Genomic DNA, 22197 nt, shown 5'->3' with positions numbered 1-22197 from the left:
TGAGTTTTGCCCTATAGATCCCACAAAAATGGCACCCTGCCTGGCTTCGAGATCAATACAAAATGTCAGAATGTCTGTTTCTTTTCAAGTCCTGACTCACCAGGCAATCATCGACCTCTCATGCACATTTCAACCATGCGTAATGAAACAATTGCTCGTATTCAAATATAATATTTCGCCCAGTGCTTTGCCCAGGAGTGAAACTTGTATCAAGGTAAAACACTAAACATATAGTACTAATGCAGAATTGTTTATATATTTACTGCAATTACTGACCCTTTATGTATGCATGTTTCCATTCACAGATAAAGGATCACTAATTGCAGTAAATGTTACTTAGTAGTATTGCAGTATTATTACTTCTACATCTTGAAGCTGCAAACGTAATAAATACGTAAGTTTCCATTCTAAAAAGCGAGCCTTCTTAAGTGGAGGTTCCCCTAACCGCAGACCTGACGGGCCTTGTTTTTTTCGTGGCTTACCACTACTTTATAATTGACGCTATCTACCTTCACGGTGTGAATAATTGACCCATTTCGATATTTGCCTCTATCTCAACCATGGCAAATTTACATTCGAGAAAATACCGAGGATACATTTTCATATTGTGGAAAGAATCAAATGTTCCATTAAGAAAATCAATATACAAAGTAATTTCATAAGGTCACCATTTACGTAGGAACACTTCTGATTCAAAAACAATTTTGAATTTCCCGGAAGAAGGACATTCTTTTGTAAAAGGATCGACCACTTTTATTAGGATAATCCAACTTACGAAAATCTTTTTGGAAACTTAAGGAAGCACATTTTTCTCTAACTTATTGGCATGGGTTTTCTAAAACGTCTTTCAAATTAAAATGCTTTTTTTCGTAGAAGTAGAATGCCTAAATAGCTTGGGGTACCGGAAAACAAAAATAATGAAAAGGTAAAGATAAAATACAAAGAGGGAAAATTAATAAAGAATGGCTTGGCAGATATTCATCCATGGGCTGCAATAACCACTGACTTCTGAAGCAACTACGGGCGGAAAAAAGTGTATTCTGCCGCCCAACCCTGGCGTAGGTCCATTTATAATTACAATGCATATTAGACCTCGATAATTCGGGGCATCCTGTTTATCCCTTTAACCACGATATTCATTTTCTCTTGAACGGGCATCAGAGTCATAAATAGAATAGTAACCTAATGAATTCATTCTTCATGGCTTTAATTTTTATCATAATTCCTAGCCACATTGAAAGCCACCATCTGTTGTGAATATTTGAGTAGATTGTTCAATTCTTTGGTCTTCCTTTGATTCCTTTTCGAGAACACTTGCGCGGTCAAATAGAAAAAAGCTTTCTAATAGCAAACTCTAGCATAAGTACATCTCTCACTTGAAGATATCATTTTTCGGACCGCTCATGTCCGTAAGATAGAGGTTTCCCTGCACCCTGAAAATTTCAAGATGATAGCGAAATTTTAAACTTGCTATACTCGACAAAGGAGGCCGGTCGAGCGAGAGTGACACGTCTTCCTAATAGCGGGGGCACTTCATCGGAGGAGCATCAGCGAGTGCCGGCCACTGCACGACCGCTCCCTCGAGCACATCGGTCGCGCGATCGGCAAAGCGTCGAGTGCAACGAAAACACGCCTTTCCCTTTCAGCGGCGGCCGCTCCCCTCCGCCGCTGACCGCAGCGAGAGCAGCGCCTCGCCGAGGTCGCGCAAGGTGATAGGTGGGGCCCGCCGACACCGCCGCTCGCCGCACCCCCGAAAAACGGGCCATCCGTGGCGTGGGGCCGGGTGTTCCGGGGGAGAAGGCGAAAATAGCCGCCTTGCACCGCCCACCCGGCGGCGCGGAGGGGCGGCCATTTGGACTGGGAGCTTGCCAAATCGGTGGGCGCGGCGGGGCGGAAGTGGGGTGGGGTGGGGGGGCAGAGGAGGACGGAACGTGGAAGCGTGGCACGCTGCTTAGCACGGCGCGACCACGCTCCGCCTCGCTCATTCTTGGACGAGGGCGCCCGTGTTGATATGAAAAAACAAACGTGTCAAGACGCTCTTTGAAGCGGAGCGATTGCCGCACAAAGGATCGGCTATCTGGCGGCCGGTCGCGCCGCGCCGCCCGCGGACGCGGCACCCCCGCACCGCACCACGAGGAGGGCCTCACCGCAAGCCGTGAAAACCACGGAGGAGGCATAAACTGGGGCCATTCGGAGGCATAGTGGGTTGGAGAAATGCGGGCATGGAAAAGGGGTGAAGATCCACGGCCTTCAGAATAGGCAAAAATTCAACAGAAATGGCGGTCCATAATCTCTCTAGGCACCTTAAATGGGTATGAGAACTGCCTTCGCAAGGCCATGTCGAAGGGTCGAACTCATGTGCAGTTATAACTTAAACACTTAAGAAGGTAGCCAATTAAAACCAATAACTAACCCATATCACATTTTCCCCAAAAAAGAGATGTCTGAGTGGAGATAATGTGCAATGAGGGTCCAAGCATTCAAGATATAGGGTGGTTAAAAGTGCCCTGCTTTCGTCTATTTGCATTACGAACAGCCCCAAATGCGCCACACTTGGATAAGGAGTTTTCCCTTCTTACCTACGGCAAGGCCAACTTCCAACGATGTGCCCTCGATATGGTATCCTACGATGTGAATATACGGTAAATTAAGAGGATACAAACTACCGTAAGGCTAATGTATCGGAAAAGCCTTTATGGAAGCCTTACGCGCACCATCCATACATCCTCATAAAAATTTCATACCGGGGAGTTTTTTTCGTCAGCAGTAAGAAGTATAGAAACACTTATTCGAATCGTGCGCAAAAATGAATACTCCCGTCTGACGAAGTTTTCCCTCGTTGCGGAGATGCAAAAGTTGTCGCAGTTGTCGCTATCGACGGCTAAGTTCATTCACCATTTTCCGTGCATTATAATTCTTACAAATATTTATTTACAAACGTAAATAAAATTATAATAACGCAGCACGAGCCGTATGTTATTTTTAAATTCATCAAGCTAACCTCTCTATAATTCTTGAATAGGCCTGCCTAATGGAGGAATACTAAACCACAGCCTACATAATTTTGGCTCGCTACTTAAATTTTTTCTTAACTCGTTGGAAATAAAAAAGCGTTCGTAAAGCGCCTGGCATTTAATAAAATCGGCGAGTATTTGCTTTACTGCATTGCAGGCATATAGGTGGTTCGTTTTCCGGTGTTAATAAATAAGAATTTGCAATTTCAGCCTTGGGATTACCACCTCCTCCCATTAGCTGTTCCTCAACTAAATGAAAAAACTAAAGATCAGAAATCTAAATAACTCGGATCTGAATATGCAATTTGGTTCATACATTCTTCAATAGATGGATAGGAAAATAGGTTTTTCCCGAAAATAAAATCCTTCTACATTCAGGCAAAAACGATGAAATTTTTTAAAAAATCACTGAAGAAACCACCAAGTGTAAAAATTGTGACACAAACCAAAAACGTAGCTTGCTCCCTGGAAAGCAAGGGAAATGCGGTGCGGAGAAAATGTTGACGGACAAGAGAGGAGGGTGGATTGGAATTTCTCAAGAAAGGGTTCATAAAATCGGTGTTACCTCACTGATATCTCGAGATGTACGCTAATGATCAAAAGACGAAAAAATACCGCCCGTTTATTTTTCAAATTCAATAAGAGTCGGAAAAATCATGGTACACGAGTACATTGGAACGGCCAGAAATTAGGTATCCAGCAACATTACGGCAAAGAAACGCCACCTTAAAAAAAACTTACAAAAAAGACGTAGAACAATCGTCAGAGACCGAACGATGACTGCTCATGGTAAATGAGATAATCCCGGACGGAGGTAGTTGATACAACCTCACATAAGCATCTGATTATCGTGAAATACTTTAAAATAAGGCGCTGAGGTTTTTCAATCATTCAAACAAATCGCAATCCCTCACTGTGATACCCAATAATTGCATTATCGAAAGCGGAACCAAACAAATACAAAAGCATAATATCAAATGCATTGGTATAAAAATCAACTATCTTGACAGGGAATGGGGAGATAATTATGTCTTTTGGTTGGTTTGTAACATTTTCCCACGTTGTCGTAGCCCATTACTGTAGAAACACGTATTCTCTTCGGAAGCTTAGGGAGTTCGATACCAAGGACTAAGAAAAGCAGCTAGACAAATGCCTGAAGCTTTTTCGCTTACTAGCAGAGTGAAAATACGAGATGGGGTAAAATCAAACCTATAGAATTAACCCTGAATGTAAACGCAATGAATTGCATGGATGTACCAAATTTCAGGAGAATCAGAATCACGAGAAGATAAAAAGGCTAGTACCTGCATAAAATACTTAATTCAAACGTAAGGTGACTTGAAAAAAATATACTAATTTGTATTCACGTTATTCTCATGAGAAAATAGCCTCGATAGAGCTCGAATCTTCCATGCGCTCACGATAGGATGTGACACGAAGGGAAAAAACCCAACACCCATGGAAAGCATGGCCACGAGAATAAAATAGCATGTTCAAAAGATTTGAAAGAAATTTTTAAGAGTTTTTATTGGTAAAATTATGGTAAAAACTAATTAATCGTTCATAAGATTTAGGCTTTTTTCACCGTAGGAAATGCTACTTTTCCATCGTTGTTAAAAGCGTCATTATCATTAAAAATCCATAAAATGGATAAGCGAATTAATTTTAAATATGCAGAACACAAATCGTTTGCAACAACACAAAACATAACAGGAATTAGGATCATCCAGGATCATGAAAGGTAGGTCACGTTCTTCCTTGGTCTCATGACTTGTCATGGCCTCAGCCAGCCTCGGGGTAAAGTCCTCGCCTACTAATCCAGTGGTCGAGAGTTCGATTCCCGCCTTATTGGATTACCTCCCAGCCAAAAAAAGGATGTACAGTAGATTCCGTTTAATGGGTCGACCGGTTACTTGGGGCAGCCGCTTAATTGGGACAGATATTGAAGAACAGAACCCAATAGAGGAATATCCCAGAGTATTCTCCGCTTAACTATGACATAATGCCGCTCTATTGGGCCATGAGTCGGCGACATAGACTCTATACTCGCGACGAAATAATTTTTTTTATTTTCAGAATACTATTTTTTTATTTTCCTCCCTTGATTTACTCTTATTTTTCACAAGTGTTCCTATTCTTGCCCTATTTTTAAATTCCCTGTTGTTATACTATCCGAAAGAGTATGGGACTTTTCGTTAATTGGACTTAATAAAAGACATTCATTCAGCGTCGCCCGAGGCTGTGAAAAATATTTTTACGTAAATTGTTATAATTCTTAAAAATGATAATAAATTAACTAAACTCGCTGATTTATGAATCAAATGAATAGATTAATAAACTTACGTTGCATTATAAACATTCTTTAGTCTTCTTTCTATCCTTTCAACGTTTGTTTATGCCCATATACAGGATAGTTCACCTAATTGGGGCAGCCGCTTAATTGGGGCAAAGTGCACAAGTCCCGATATGTCCCAATTAACCGGAATCTACTGTATTTGTGTATCCATCGACTTGATTGCAAGTAAACTGTATGATCCAAAATTATGCTGATAAATAAAGACAAAATTATTATTGTCAAGGTCAATAACTTCGAAATCATGATTTTAACAGAAAACCTGGAGTTGGTCAGCGGTACGCATTTAAAAAGCCAGCCCTACGTGTATAATTCCGAATAAGCAATCTAATCCACCGTAAAATCGAACCAACATCCCTCGTTTAGTGGAGAGCGCTTCAGGAAATTGCGGCGACATGAGTCCTTCCTACAAGGTAATAATGGCTGAGAAATCAGCTTCCGCATTAAGCCCTTTTGGAGAATCTGGACTGATAATATATAAATAAAACATAAATTGATGGATTGTAAACTTATTTACTTCGCTAATATTAAAGTAATCGGAAGAAGTAAACGCATCAAAAATACCCCCATGATCCCTTTTTCGAAGTAGATGAATCATTCGAGCATTAATAATTAACAACGGACATCCTTCCGTGGCGCTCATTCGCGCCATGTACATTTCCGTTCCGCAATTCGTACCATATGATCAGTGATTATAAATACAACGCATATGAGCCGCTATCAAAAAAATTTCTCCCTCCGGAAACTGCAATTACACAAAGACATTCCTTTACTTCCTGAATAAATAAGGTCCAAATAATTGAATTGATCAACAATAAAAATAGCAAAAAAATATTTTTATCTTTTCTCACCTTAAAAAAAATGCCACGATTTCAGGCATGATAAAATGAAAAGAATCCTTGGAACACATTCCGCAACTTCGACGAAATCATTGTTTTTACAAGAATTCCACTAAGCAAAGTATCACCAAAAATTGCGAGAAAAAATACTTCGAGGTACACAATTTTAGATTAATCCCAATTACCACGACTATAATGAGCGCACTTGGACCTTTAAAAATGCGATTTCTAGCGACTGCAATCACCAAGATTGCAACACGGAAAAATATACTTGGAAATTAGAGCATAAGCCCGAAAAAAAACAAGCTAATTACATGAAAAAAGAAAACGAAGAAACTTTGCGATTTCTTGTGAAAGTACAAAGTTTCTTCTTTTTAATTTTTCATAATGAATCGCTTTCACAAAGTTACGCCTCAAATCAGGAATTCTATCAAGCTAATAACATACAATTTGTAAGCTTTAGAGCATGAAATGGGTGCTCATAAAAAATAGCAGTGATATTTTCCGAGTAAAACTCTGGGAAGACAGGTGTCAACTGGTTCTCCTAGCATATCCATTATTCGCGTGCCTTTTCATCTGCTCATAGTGCCTTCCTCCCATCACGTCAGATATCATTCTATTCCTTCACCTTCCTCCTCCTCACCCCCATTTACTATTTATTCAATGAGTCTTATTTGCAAAAAAATCTTCCCTAGCATATGTAACAGCCAAATCTTTAACCATATCGAACTTAATCTTATCAGGCATCTATGTTCCCCGATTCTGACAATCACTAAATCACTTCTGAATATATCTCTACTTTTTATTTCTCCATTCTACTCTACAACCACAACCCCAGATAAAATTAAAGCATTTTAGAACTAAGACTTGTTCAACCTTAAACTGAGCATATCGCAAAAATTTTACAAATGGGCACTGACACACGCAAAACACGACATTATTCAAGACCGTGGAATATTAAGCCATTTTGGTTCAGAATAGAGAAAATAATAATAACAAAGAAATCGTTCAGTCCTAGGAAAAAGGTTAAGATATCCAGACCCAAAAAATTACTAAAATGTTAGGAAAGGAAGTAATTTAACAAGATTATTCAATGCTCGTTCATCTTCCTTCTACAGTATGGATTGTTATCGGTCTACCCAGATTGGAAGCTACCAAGAGCTACCAATTCTACCAATATTGGACATGACCACCGTACATCATGGAAAACCAAAAGAATAATATTCCCTACAAGGTATTTCGCACTTGCACTAATATTTTATTTATAATATTTTTGCCTGCTTATGTTGTTTCTTTGGTTTGGTTATGGCTTTAACGGGTTTTTACCCCTTTTTTTAAGTTTAGACTTTAAAAAAAATGTGTGGAGTCCATATAGCTCGAGCGAGTAATCGACAAGGAAAAATCGAAAATTTTAGGTCAAATTATTGCGTAAATAGTGAAATTTTATATCATGACTGTATTTTTCGTCAGAAGCCGGTTATTCAACATTCAAAATGATACCTCATTTAACACTGTAGGTTCAGTATTATCGGAGAACATACCGAATGACAGAAAAAAACCTGTAGGTAATAATATTTCATATGTTTTTTGATATAGTGGCATTCGAATAGCCGCTTTCTACAATCATGATGTTACAGAGAAGTCACAGTGGAAAATCTACCGGTAAATACTATTCTCCGTGCCGACGGAGCGGTGTGAGGCTAAGGTTGTTTGGATAACAGCCATGAAAAAGGTAGGGAGCAGGAATAGAGAGAGTGAAAGGTAGAGAGAGATATTTATGTAAACTTTGAGCCTTTGAACTTGGCAGTGTTTTGCTGAAGTTACCAATGGCGCGTAGGAAGGAACATTATTTAACTGTTCGTTCGACAATGTAACTCCCTGATTCAAATGTTCCTCTTAAGTTTGTTAGGGACAAGGTGGTATTAAAATAACGTCCTTCATGCTGCCAATACTCAAAGGCGAGCAGCACGTTTTTACCTTTTCCATCCTTATGTTAGCAACATATCTTTAGATTATTCTTAAATAAAAAATTTAAAAATTAATAATTGCGATGCCATTCGAAAGCTATATTGGCAGGAAGGCTTTGCATAATCGTGTAAAGTTTCCAAAATTCACGAGTTTCTCAAACTCGGAGTCAGCCACAATTCGATTATTTATTTCGAGTTTAAATCGTGTCAGTAGCTGAAAACAAAGCTAAGTCTTACTTTCTTACTGCAATTCCATATTGCACAAGTAAATATTATCTATATATTTTAATTACATAATTTTCCATGCAAAATAGTTCTAGCACCAACACAGCGCCAATGAAAACAAGATTTCAAGCCGATATTGTGGCACTGAAAAATAAATGAACATAAAGCTGTCTTAAAAAACAAAAAAAACGATGCATGTATAGAAAAACTGTTTTTCATCGCGAAAAATATATTTCAGTTATTCGCTAGAAAATCGAAAAATATGAATATCGAACTTTGCCGCTCACTGCCGCTATTGTGACGTTGCCAGAGATATGACAGATATGGAGAAAAAAAAAGGAATACCAAGATGCTGCCAGGATTACTGGAGGGGAGTAGCGACTGAAATCATATACTTGTTATGCCAACCTCCAAAAAAACTTAAGAATTTGGGTATTAAGCCGCCCATACTCGAGAAGTAGAAGAAGCATCGAAAAACGACATTAATATGGGACCATTCACAATGCAAAATTATAACTAAACATATCATGGAAAAGGTGATCCCAATGGGTGGCCAGTGTTGGCTTCACAACGACCAGAAGGTTCGGACTCAAATCCCAGCGATGGTGGATGTGTTTTGAGAGAAAATCCTATCCCAGCTTGAGGAGAGCGCCGAACTACGTCGGACAGAGGTAAAAATGCATTCTTATTGCCGCATTTCATTTTAAGCAGTCCAACACCCGGTTTCTTTCCCCATGCCTTCCGTACCACTCCCAAACGGCGAAAGTAGCCTTATCTGTCACTCGCCTCCTAGAGTTACCAATACCTATCAACACATGAATATCTACTAGGAGTGGGTAGGGCACTGTTACAGATTGAAGGGTTCTGCGTTCAAATCCGGTGGAAGCCCGAAGACTGTAATTTATTTACCCCGAAACGTCAGCAGCCAAGGGGGAGATTACCCGATGGAGCACCAGAACAGCCTTCACTGCCAGTATTAGGATTTGTTTGGATTGAAAGCCAAAAGCTCACCCTACACATTGCAATAGTTGTGTGATAACCACTTGTTCAGGGAAGTGGGGGCATTTGCTTTCACCGAGGCACCTGGAAAATCGAGGATTATATTTAGGCGTATTCAAAGGCTTCACTCGAATTCTGAACCCTTCGCTCAGTAACCGATCAGACCACCACGCTCACCAAAAAAAACATTTTTTACTTCTCGATATCCCTATGGAAAAAAATCTTTGCTGGGCGAGGAGGCCAGAGGAAAGAAGCGTGATAACTTCACACGCCTACGGCCGGTTCTCTCTACCCTCACCAACCTTCGGTTTAAATTGTTGACGGCAGCCTGGCTGCCCCGAACCCCAAGGGACCGTGGGTCTAAGAGGAAAATTTATAAACACCAAGGATGAAGTTCGCCTAGAAAAAATACAGCCGGGATTTGAATCCGGATCTCCCGATGGCCGGTTGATGCTCTCCCATACATTTTACATCATTTTGCCACTAAAGATTTAACTTTAATCAGATTCAATCATTACATAGCATAACCAGACAAAGCTGAAATAATTTATTTTATTTCCTTGAAACTTTGGTGGGATATATTCCCTCATCCCCCATCCATAGTTACACCACTGGTGGCAATCAACTTCCTCGAAATTCATTCATGGAGGACCGTGGTAGCTTAGTGGTTAGACAGTTTGGCAACTGACGGAAGGGTTCTGGGTTCCGATGAACACCCCAAACTGAGATTTTCGTGGTTGGAGGAAGCCTAAGGGAATGGGCCCACATTCCCTGAATTTATCTACGACGTAAATCGGAAGCAGCCTCATGGGTACGTTCATTAAACGAATATTTGGCAACTGAATCCTACGGAGCATTTACTCGAGTCCCATACCGTCCGTGGGTAAACGAAAACATGCTCTCCGTGTAGCTCTGAAATACATCTGCTCTTAATAGCCCAATCAATATATGCCTAGCACGTAGCACTTTCCTCACCGTTGCAAACCCTCCTTCGGATTACTTCGTTGAGTGAGTAGTGTCATTTTCCACATTCCAACAAAATCATAATGGAAAAAAAACATTGATAACCCCTCCCTGTACGTGATGGCCGGGAAAATGTGTAGGCCAGGTGTAGAGAGAAAGAAAAGGTGAGCTAAACCCTCAGTTATCTAAGCCAGCCCTCGCATCGAATCACTGAGAGAATGAAAGTTTCCAATTTCCATCAAATTCGGCATTGGAAAACACTTCATTGAAAAAGGTCATCACGGCTACCTCTTAGACAAAGGGTCTTCAACCCGGGGCCGCTGGCTAATTTCTAGCGGCCCCTAGAAGCTAATAAAAATAGTGCATCGCGAACCAAATATCGACACACTCGTCAAAAATACACAATGTCAAAAATTGTATTGATTGATTCAACTTTATATCCAATAAAGATCTTTGAACTTATGTTATCATGTTTAAATTTCATTTTATTGATATGGTGTTAAAGTGACGAGGAGCATTATAGCCCCCCGGAGGATGTGATACAGATTTTTGGCCCTTGCATTAAAATAGGTTGAAGACCTCTGTCTTAGGCCAGAGGCTGAGGAACCTATCTCTCCCATATCTACACTTATCCAAACCAACCTTCGGCTGAATAGCTTTGTTAGCCAGCGAGAATTCCCGAATGCCAACAAAATCGGCGATGCAAAAAAGCTTCTTTGAGCATGGGAGCTCACTGGATGGCCGAGGGCAATGGGTCGAGAAAGGGAGAGTAGCCGTCCACTTTCCTCACGGCACCCAGCGCGGCACCCACGCTAAGCGGGCGCGGCAGGGGGCGGCGCCGCGTCCAAATGAATCACTCGGCCAGTGACGCAGTCTCGCACCCTTTTAGATTATAATGGAGGCTTCAAATATTTGGCTCACCTTCGCGGGATTCGGGCGGAATATGCGAGCGGGCGGGCGCGCGCGCGCGGATGCGTGAAAAGAGGGGAGGGGAGAAAAAGATGAAGAGCGCCTTCCGTCCACACATTTTTAGATCCCGCGGAATCGCCTCTTCCCCTTTTTTTCTCGCCGTGACTCGGGAGCGCGCGCGCCCAAGTTCCACGGGGCTACATGAGGCGAGCGACCCTCCTCCCCAACCGCCCCACCACGCTTAATGGGACTGGAGTGCTATTCACGCACACATTTGAGTGGAAACTTCACCCACGAAAGATATCCCGGAGAGGTTGAAATATCACCGTAAAGGTGAAAATATGACCCGGGTTTAGATTTACGGAGTGACGAAAAAGAGAGATGGAAATAGGGAGGGAAAAGTCTATGGATTGGAATAAATTACGGCATCGTATTTGGCACAGTATAAAGGTGTCGTGTAGTGCCAAGGCATTATCGTCCATTGTCAGTATTTTGGACCTGCAGAAAAGGGAAAGATTCAAGTTCTGCGCTTAGCAGCAGTAAAACAATGTCCAATTCTGTAAGAGAAAAAAAATGTTTTTATCGTCATTGGAAAGAATGGTACTTGGAGGAGACGACCGTCAGGTAAGGCCATTTGCGCTATGAGAAAGAGGTAGGTAAGGAAAGGTGGATGGAAACCCAGCATCGGCATTAACCTGCTCTTGACGAAAGAGACCATGGCCTAACGTCCCATCCGACGGACGGAGTGTTGCGCTTGAAGTTTCCACCACGCAAGACTCAACCAGGGATCGGGTAACTATTGCAAATTCTCAGGCACCGCCGGGACTTGAACCCGTGCCCACGGAGCGTAAAGCCAACACTCTTTCCACCACACCAACCCCATCCTCTGGCATTAATTATGATTAGCGCTAATTGATAATTGACATATTCTCTGTAATAGAAAACGGCGCGATTCTTAGAACCTGCCGTTCAAATACGCATTACATAGTGCATAGTTGGATCGAATAATATTGCACGATCATAATAAACATCTCGGGATTCGCATTCCATGGACTCGAAAAAATGCAAGAAGTTCCTTCGAACCATAAGGGTGAGTGCATACCACGTATATCTACATCAGAGATTCAAAATCTATAACGCTCACCATGAGTGGAGGATGTAAATCGAGATCTTGGCTCGGTTTCCTTCACATTTCTTGGCGGTTCGCCGACGACATTGAGAAAAAAAGAAGTCGATGCCATCCATGTCATTTCCAAGCATGTTCATCGAATCTTTTAAAAATCATATTTTCAGTTCTTGCGCCAGTAGGTATATTTATTTCAAAATCCATAAAATAAGGCAACTTAACGAGCAACGAGTTTTCCCAAGGCCGATCACCGAGTAACATACACCTTTGTGACATACACCATACAAGATTGGTGACGATGGATATAAGACCCAAACTGGGAAAATGAACTCGCAACCCAAGTCAAAACTATTCCCCTAAGGCAAAGAGGCCAATTTGCAAGCTCCGAGGTTGGTGAAATTATATTGTGGTACAAATAAGAAAACGTAGCCAAACATCAACCCACATGATCCGTTAATTACGGAAAGACACGTGAGTTTCAGACAAACACACGAGTCCTTGCAACAGTAAATGTATTTTTGAAAAGGGAATGACTTGATATAATGAATTTACCGTCAGATGAAATGTAACAAGACTCACAATGATAAATATTATTTTACGAAGCGAGTTCAGTTAGGGTGTCGGAGCATTGGGAGGGATAAACATTAGGGTAAATGACAGGCTTCCCACCCCAAGAGCATCAATTCTAAAATGAATATCAGAATTTTCACTCACATTCTAATGTGAAAACATCTTAATAAAACAAACTTTACCTTTTTAATAGGTTCGAAATGGTCTAATAGAAGAGAGAATTCGTTTTGGTGAGGTAGCTAATGTTCTGACTTCCCACCCAGTGGGTCCGCGCTCAATTCCCGCCGATGTCAGAGAATTTCCTGAGACAGCCCGACCCCTGATTAAGTGCCTCGTGAAGGACAATTCAAGCACAAATTTCCATGCAGCGCTAAATGGGGCGCTACACTGCGTTCACCTTGACGCTTTCCGTTTAGGGAAGGCCAATGCTGACAACGGGTATCTCTCCGCCATTACTTCCCCCACGGTGCTAATTACCTAAAATGTCAGCCCTATAACTAAGGTGCATTCCGAAATTTGCTTTACATTTTACTAAGCATACAACCAGATTTTTTTTACAGTTTGGCCTTCTTTGAGCACATATCTAAGCACATTAAAAATAGATAAAAACAAAGATATGGATCAAAAGTTTTTATAGGTCATTTACGGCCAAATGTTCATCCCCGCGACTTTACCATATAGAGTGATCGAGGACTCCAACGGTACCTTAATTTGATTTGGCCACGCTCTTATTCCAAAGTTCCAACAAAAAGTTAACCACGATCCATGCGGCAATTTAAGGCGACAGGAATCACACCCCTTCTCGCCAACGTTTTATATACGCTCCAATTGCTTTCAGACAGTATATGTCAATGCCCTTAACCTTGATTTCCTTCAAGTTAAATAACTTCTTTGGGGGAGTAGATAAAGATTCTCAGCACACGTTTTGCGCCAGATTTATCCCTTCTCTCACCCTTTTCCAAAAATAAATGTAAAAATAGGGTTATATGAAACGCCAAATCTCCGGAGATGACACATTTACGACCTGCTCCCCGCCCAGGCAATAAGGGGAGAGATATCTGCTCCGTATTTCGCGAAATACTTCCCCAAGGGTCAATGATTTCTCTGAGAAATACAAAAAATATATATTAAGGGATATACCCGAAAATTTTGTGCTTATTCTCTTCCCATAGCTACCTCCAAACTCCGTCTCGGAACTCAAGCGCGGGCAGCATTAGTAAAAAAATATTATTATTAAGTATTCTACCGATGAAACATGAAAAAAATACCGTAAGATTTCCCGGCCAATTATCAGAAGAATTACATCAACTAGTCAACACATAACTCCCCAGTGGCCGAAGCGTAAGGTATGACGGTATGACCGATTAGTGGCAATTAAAAATGTGAATTACAGTATTCAACTGACATCAAAAACCCACATTTGATGCATCGAAACGAATTCGTTTTATTAATTCGTCTTAATTTCAGAACTTACGTGGTCACAATTAATGAATATATTTTCGATTTCAAAAATAATATTAAATTGTCAATAGCCGCATATATGTATGTCATGAGATAAGGCGCTGAAAATCCACACCTAATATTTCTCTATGCGACGTGAAAAACGCAAGTAGAGTTCATACCATCTTTCCCATTTCAATTTCACTGACTTTAAGTCAATGACAAATCAGCAGTACAAGGAGATTTTCACGGCGAATTGCAACAAGATACATTATAAGGCTTTCTTTGACGGGCGACGCCTTTTACTTTGTTAAATGCGGGACTTCGTTATAAATGGGTTTACTATCAGTGAAACCATTGAATTTTATTTTTGCTTATGTCTCAATAAAGTGTCTGCCATTATTACTTGGGCTATAGCTATTTCTATTCCTGGACCAATTGTATTGTTTTTGAAGCACGGGAAAATACATTTTTAAATAAATAAAACGATAACAATAGAGACCCATTCTCCTCGCAATAGTTAATCTATTAAAGTCGAGTAGCGTCAAGCCAGCAAGGATGCCAACAGAACGCACACCTCACCGCTGAAATGCAGCGACGTTCAACCATGATTTTCATCTTTTTCCTGCCCCGCTGGAGTCGTGTCCCCTGACCACAACTTTATTTCCCTGCCATTTCCACGACTTTAGGCCACAATTTTTATAGCTTAGCGAGAATTGAGTTAGCTCCACATAATTTACGTTGTCGCATTTACCGGGACGGAAACTAGCCTTGGCATGCGCCTGACGTGTGACTTTCCTTCCATTCATTAGCGCGTGACCGTCTAGTCTTTTTCTCTTTCCATTTGCCGTTTCATAACAAGCGATACTTGGGCTTCCCCCTCACACCTGGCTATGACTGTTGACACGTACATGCCAAACGGCGTGAAGTCCTATTCGGCAAGGCAATATACAGACACCATGGAAGTAGTAGCCACTTTCTGTAGGAGGCCACACTTAATGGTAGGTTTTGAACTCAGCGACCGTGGTGTTTGACAATAAAACCTAAATTAAAGTTGGAACATATGATGCTAGAAAATACGACGCATACACTTCCACGGCGATATGTACATACAATTTCAACATAAAACAAGCATTCATAGATTTTTCCATTGTTACGGATTTCACGGCAACCGATAGACTCAATCGTTACAAACAGAATAATCATTCCCACTCAAGTCCTCATACTCCAACTGGCTAAGTAAATTATTGTTTTGTCGATCACTATGAGAGCAATATGAATATACAATTTTGCAGCTAGTCTTCCAACAGGTAAAAAGAACCTTCAAAGATGTCCAAAAACATCCTAATTTCTCGTTCCAATTAAATGATGTTATACAATTTTTTATGACATATACATAAAAATTAGGCACATTATTGCTACTTCGACACGCTATTTGTGGAAAAATAGGAGTAACAGGAAGCAAGAACTTGGCGGGCCGTAGCTACTGGCATCGCCATTTTTTAAGAGCATGTTTCTTCATTTGAATTTCGCAGCAGGTAAATTTACTCTGTCCGTTCCAAATAAAGCATAAAATAAAAAAGCACACTTATGATCGTTTTTAGGATGGATATCAACCAGCCAAAGATGTGAATTCAATCTTCATGTTAAAACATGAACTTCGTTAACTTTTCATTGAAATTTCAAATACATATAATAAAGTTACACCAGGAAAATATTTGGGTAATTTATTCCATAATAACTTAACTTTAAAAAACTCAAAGAAACAATTTGAAAAATGACGGTTGATTGGAAGTCTTAACAGAGGTTCGTCCGTACCCAATGAAGAAAATCATTGAATGCTTTGTGCTGAATGTATGTTGCCAACCGTAGCCGTATTATTCACAAATTCACACAATAGCCGTAGCCGTCCATTATTCACAAATCAGGAAGAAACACCTACGAAATGGAAAACCTGAACGAGGTGGATAAATACACAACCATTGCCACCAGCAATGTGCCTGAAATATCTCATTATCTGATTAAATTAGAAAAACGATTACAAGAGAGACATTTCCAAAAACTCATGACGCAAAATGAGAAAGTAAACGAAAGGTTGACCCATAGTAACATTTTTTTCTAAATTCAAGAAATAGATCCTCAAACATACAGTTAATAGCATTCATATTCTTTCACGCATACGTATTATAAGAAATTATTTTCTTAACTTCACTTAAGTGCAAATGAAAGCAAATTTTCCAACAGCAAACAACGAAATTTCCAAAGTACTACGAAAATGGAAGTCAGCTGTCTGTGTCACATAACGAAGCTTTTTGAAAGAGTATAATAATTATTTTGAAAGAAAAATTACATCCATGGGACATTAACAGAGCTACCTACATCTTAAGGAAGAGAATTACCACAAGATTTGTCTCACTACCACCGACCGCTGGTCACTAAACCTACACAATCAAAAAATGAGTTAAACTGTGGCGCATCGTTTGCCACAACAAGGAGTCGAACACATACACGACTCCACTTATAACTTGCTAAATGTCTCTGGAATGTACTGCTGCGCGTAGGTTTGCTATAATAGGGGTACATTTGGATGTAATTTTAGGATCAATTATATAAAAATCGAAACGATTTCGACGTTGCAACCCCATCTTCATCCTTTAATTTACTCTTACCCACATTTCACTCCCCCAACAGTGGCACATCCTTTAAAATTGCGATATTCTGTTGTCACTGGTACAGTTTATATTAAAAGCGATACTGAAGAAACTAGTACTAAACAAAATCACCCTTTCTTGAATGTCACCATGAACATAACATAAGCTCAGGCAGAGGTTAAGTTAATCTCTATTTTGATGCAAATCTCAAAATCATAAGTGTTACAACAACCATCTACGTCACTCCTCGAGATCCCTATGAATTTAAAGTTGGAGTAATAAGCTCTCCTCTAAGAAATTTTTTAACAAAAAGATAGTTTAAGCTAATTAAACATGCATATGGAAAAGGAATTGGTATGGTGCTTACCTTTGCAACGAGATACGTCCGAGCACGTTGCCTGGGAATGGCCTTCGAAAGACGAAGAAGCATTGGCCGGGTGACGAGGCCTTTCCTTTGGAGAGTTGGAAGTGGGTAAGGGGCCGGGAGGCGGCAATCCAGTCGCTGGAGAGGAGGGTACAGACGCTGGGGGTCGACTCCGAACATCCGGCTGGTAGTGAACAGCAGTATTCCGAGCGCCTGGTCCGGCCACTTTCTCATGATCGCCAGTAAACGAGCGTGCTTTCGACACGTCAGGAAGAGAACCAGAGACCTGGGCTTGCGTTTTTAAGGAAGAAGGGCCATAGAGGGATCTAGGTCTTTCCACGTTCTCTCTCCGCGAAGTTTGGGGCGAATTCTGACGAAAGCCAGCACCACGGCTCTCGGGAGCCAGGCGACTAGGACTGTGGTCGTGGGGTCGCCTCTGTGACACTGGGGGAGACTGGCACGCGGTTTGGCTCTTCGGGCTTGTTTGTTGGGATTTCCACGATGGTGACATTGGTGCGTATCCAGAGCCACCAGAAATTCCAGCACTCCCACCGATTCTTATTTGGAGCTCGGACTGGAATGATTGTTGAGGAAAACAAGAGGACGTATAGACACTGGAGTCTCCGACGGACGATCGTATGTCAATTGGTGGTAGCGGGTCCGAAGATGGCTGGCGTACCGTAAGGTTCACTGAAGTGTACGACACAGGCGTCTCGATAAGTTGAGATGCTGAAGGAGAAGCGGTAGCATTGGCATAGTTCGAGGGGGAGACAGGTCTGCCAGGCGAAGTCGGCGATTCTTTGGTACTACGAAATTGTCTATGGCCCGCGAATACCGGAGTGGGTTGCAGACCTTGAGGACTGACATGCTTACGACTTAGGGGAGGAGCGGTAGGAGACGTTGTGGTGAGCTTAACAGTGCTGGAGGCCGAGGTTTTTCCTTTGCTCCCCAACTCCATTCTCCTCTCATCTTCTTCGTCTAGAAAATGAGAGCCTACTCCAGAAGTTTTAAGTCTACAATTTACGTTGAACGAAAAATCTTCCACATCGTGCGATGTCATTGATGGTTCTTCCAAAAAACTATCCTCGTACTGACCAATATTTTGGTCGTGCAGTCGAGGTTTGAACGGTGGAGATAGAGGAACACCATGAGGCAAATGGTCAGCCGAAGGCACGTAACTGGATCCACCAGCACCCTTAGGTGGCCGGTTTTCCGGGATGTGGCTGGGATAATTGAACCCAGGGTCAACGAAGGGCACTGATGGTGGAGGAGATGAAAGATTAATTAGGGACGCGTGGGACGTGAGGTCTTCGATGTTCGGCACTTGAGAGGACGGCGGAGGTACAACTCCAGGCAAGCGAACGCCAGGAAGAGAGGCACTAGTATGTGGAGGAATATTAGCCGCCGACAATTTACGAGGAGCACCTTGTCCAAACTTCGCCACATCACCACCACCTAAAACGTCGAAGGCCACATCATTTCTGCTGAGGAAGTCAGAGTCACCCCCTCGAAGAGGCATAACACCTTCCACCATACTCACAATATCACTACTATCGCCGTACTGTCTCAACAACTCTAACTCTTCCCCGTGTCTACAACAGCATCCTCCTCCAAAACCCCGGCCACAGCCTTCCAATGACAAGGGAGGTCCAAAACTAGTGGGGACGTCGCGCACATCAGAAATTTTGATTGGGTCTCTACACAGGTTATCCGTAACATCGGGGATATCAGACGCAACTGTACCTGGAACTGCCCGTGAGGAAGCAGGCGGCATCGCTGCATTTACACCAATAACACTAGGGTCTGGAGGCTCTCTAGAGTCACTGAATTCCGTCTCCTCGGTCTCGCTAGTAGCACAAGCATCGTCTTCACAACGAGAAGACTCTGTTTCACTCTCAGTCGTCGATGTATCGTTGGCGCCGACGGCGGTACTTTCGTCATTAACAGCGGCCGGTAGCATGTTCGCTGCTTGAGCTGAAGGAAATTGCCGACGACTGAAGTTCCGATTTTTCACCGTCAGTATTGCCTCACATATTTTTTTGTCGTTAAAATTCTGAAAAAAGAAGAAAATATGCGGGTAGTGAAAATTCAACGGATAATACTTAAATGTATAATGGATAAATAATGCAAAACAGTACACACCAACTTAACAATATTGAATAAAATTACCTTAATATTATTAAATTAACAGTCCATTCATTAGTACTTTACTTATCGCAATAAAAAGTTGACAAAATATGATATTGTAAGAAAACAATAAAAACGGAACGTGGAAAAAGTGATGCCCAAAATATGAACTGAAACCAATAATGACGAACACGGATAGGGGAGAAGAAAGGAGAGCTGCGTCCAACTAATCTTAGGATTGATGATTGGATTCCTGAATCCCCGATGATGATGAGCGAGTTGTCCGTCGAAACGTTGGAAGAAGAAATGGAGGACCTGACCCGGTGCGAAACCCGAGAACACTTCACTGCAATTGTTCGCCGGGAAAAAACAAAAAAATATATCACTGCGGAAGCCTCCTAACAATCTAATGATTGTTGACTGATGATGCTGAATGATGAAAAACCAATACGAAAACTAATCCCCTTGCTACTTATAACGAGGACGACTCATTGTTCACAACGAAATATTTCAGTTTCTGCTAACACAAATAACAAGCTACTCACACAGCACAAACAAATACGCTCCATCATGATTGGAATGTTAACTGGCTGGTTGAGATGAACATGGTTTACCGGGACAGCTTTGATTGCGCCAGCGACGCGTCAAATAATGAGAGAGAGTAAGCTAAAAATAGTATAAGGGTACATGGAGGGAAGGTGGTTGAAAGGGGAAGGAGTAAAGAAGTTTTCATTTGAATTTAATGTAATTTTGAAAAGGGGTGTACTCTTTAAAGTAGGTTATGTTATTTGCCCATAATAGGTAGTTAAAACATAGCTGAAACCTATTTCAAGGCCGATTCAACTTCTTTTTCGCATCTCATGTTTCTTAAGGTGAGATTTACGGGTTTTCGTACAATATTTACGACTTCCCTCCCATTTTACCCCCATTCAACCTACCTTCCTCCCTCTATGAACCCTTATAAATGCCCTGCACGAAAAACTATCATCATTCCCTCAGAGAAAGTGACCAGCAACGGTCACGAAACTTCGGGCAACAAAACGAAGAAGTACGCGGGCAACACCCGTAAAACATCATCAACAGCTGTAATCACCCGCGAAAGATTCAACGAAGAAATTATACTGGCATTTCATTAAAACTAGAACGCTAACGAGCATGCAAAAATCAATGTGATTCGCCGGAAATATTTCCAGCGATGTTCCACATATAGAGGAAAATGATATTCCTCGAAACCTATTTCGACAAATTACATCATAAATGAACTTGAAAATTAATAACGCAGTGCTTCATCATTAAAACTCAACAAAAAATTGCCATCCCTTCAGAATAGCATTATAGGGAAACTTATTGATCTCATAAAATCGCAAAATGGTGATTGTAAGATAACTGTTTAAACTATGATAGAATTACGCCACTACACACAAAGCAACGGTAAAGGAGTCAACCCTTACATTAACCTTTTGTCCTTTATGTGTCAAAGATAATAGGAAATACGGGCTACGAAGGGAATACTAATTAATGGGGCTTATATGAGCTGGAGGTTGCAAGTTTGATATGATTCGAAGTTGGAGGTATTCCTACGGACTGTGAATCCATGCTCAGAATAAGGGTGAAATAAGTATAACACGCGGCAATTCCAAAAAGAAATACATAAAGGCTTCCTTAGGATCCAGTTGAACCCGAGCTATACTCACAAAAAATATATACACTTTGTAAAAATAAACCCTACTCATTTCAAAGTTTTGATGGGGTGCAATGTGAACCAGAAACTGAATCCAAGCTGCGCCAATATGAAAAGTAATATGGCAAGAAAGAACGCATAAAATCCTGTAGTCATAACAAAATTAATACTAGGATTAAAAGTCGCACAATAAGAGATTTCGTCTGTATGCTAATGAGATAAGGAATAACATGATATTGAGCTTACTATGAACACTTGGTTAGATTAAGCTTTGAGCCATAGTTTCGGTTAGCAACAGTACAAGACAGAATGCTAAGAGAAACTGTATCAGCTAAATCAGCTCAGGCCGGCCTCGGTGGCGGCGGGGTAAAGTCCTCGCCTGCCAAACCGAAGGTCGCGGGTTCGAGTCCCGCCAGGGTAAGTTACACTTATCCAGGGCATTGGCGTGTGTGAATGTTCTTCATGTTAACTGTTAATTCCCCATTGTAAAGGCCGTAAATGTGCTGTTTATGGGGTAATGGAAATAAATAAATTTCTCAGAATAGTGGAACGCAAAGGAGAATTTAAGATGAAGCCGCAGAGAGGAAAGAAGCTCGTTGGAAAAAAACGCAAACTCAGGGAAATTAAGACATTAATGGAGATAATAAAGATAAGATGAAAGAACTCGTTAAATGAAAAGCAGTTTTGTACCGAGGGATGGCGATGAGAGCCATACGAGAGGCTCCGAACTGCAAGTGCGCTTAATAACGTCATAGGGAGAGGTCATAAACTGATCCTGAAAACTGAAGAAAAATATAGATAAGCTAGGCTTTGTAAGACATGGCATATTCTACAGTGGTATACCAGATACCAAGTGGAAAAACAAGACACCTGAGGTAACAATACTCGGCGAGGGCAGACAGCCTCACGCCACGGCGATGGGTAGAACTGCAGAGAGGAGGCCGAGGGATCATGACGGTCTGTTCAATT

The 22197-nt window shown here is 41.3% G+C and overlaps 1 protein-coding gene across 3 annotated transcripts in view; it reads right to left on the bottom strand.

Annotated features, from left to right (window-relative positions):
• Nucleotides 1-22197, bottom strand: part of LOC124171829 (TGF-beta-activated kinase 1 and MAP3K7-binding protein 2-like) — a 130240-nt gene that overhangs the window by 73636 nt on the left and 34407 nt on the right. For all 3 annotated transcript variants that reach the window (XM_046551179.1, XM_046551178.1, XM_046551180.1), the window contains exon 3: nucleotides 17424-19473. In XM_046551179.1, coding sequence (XP_046407135.1) covers nucleotides 17424-19473 — 2050 coding nt within the window. The remainder of the gene's footprint in view (nucleotides 1-17423; nucleotides 19474-22197) is intronic.

This window comes from Ischnura elegans, chromosome X (assembly GCF_921293095.1).
Source record: "Ischnura elegans chromosome X, ioIscEleg1.1, whole genome shotgun sequence".
NCBI classification, from domain to species: domain Eukaryota; kingdom Metazoa; phylum Arthropoda; class Insecta; order Odonata; family Coenagrionidae; genus Ischnura; species Ischnura elegans.
This window is presented reverse-complemented; position numbering and strand designations above follow the sequence as displayed.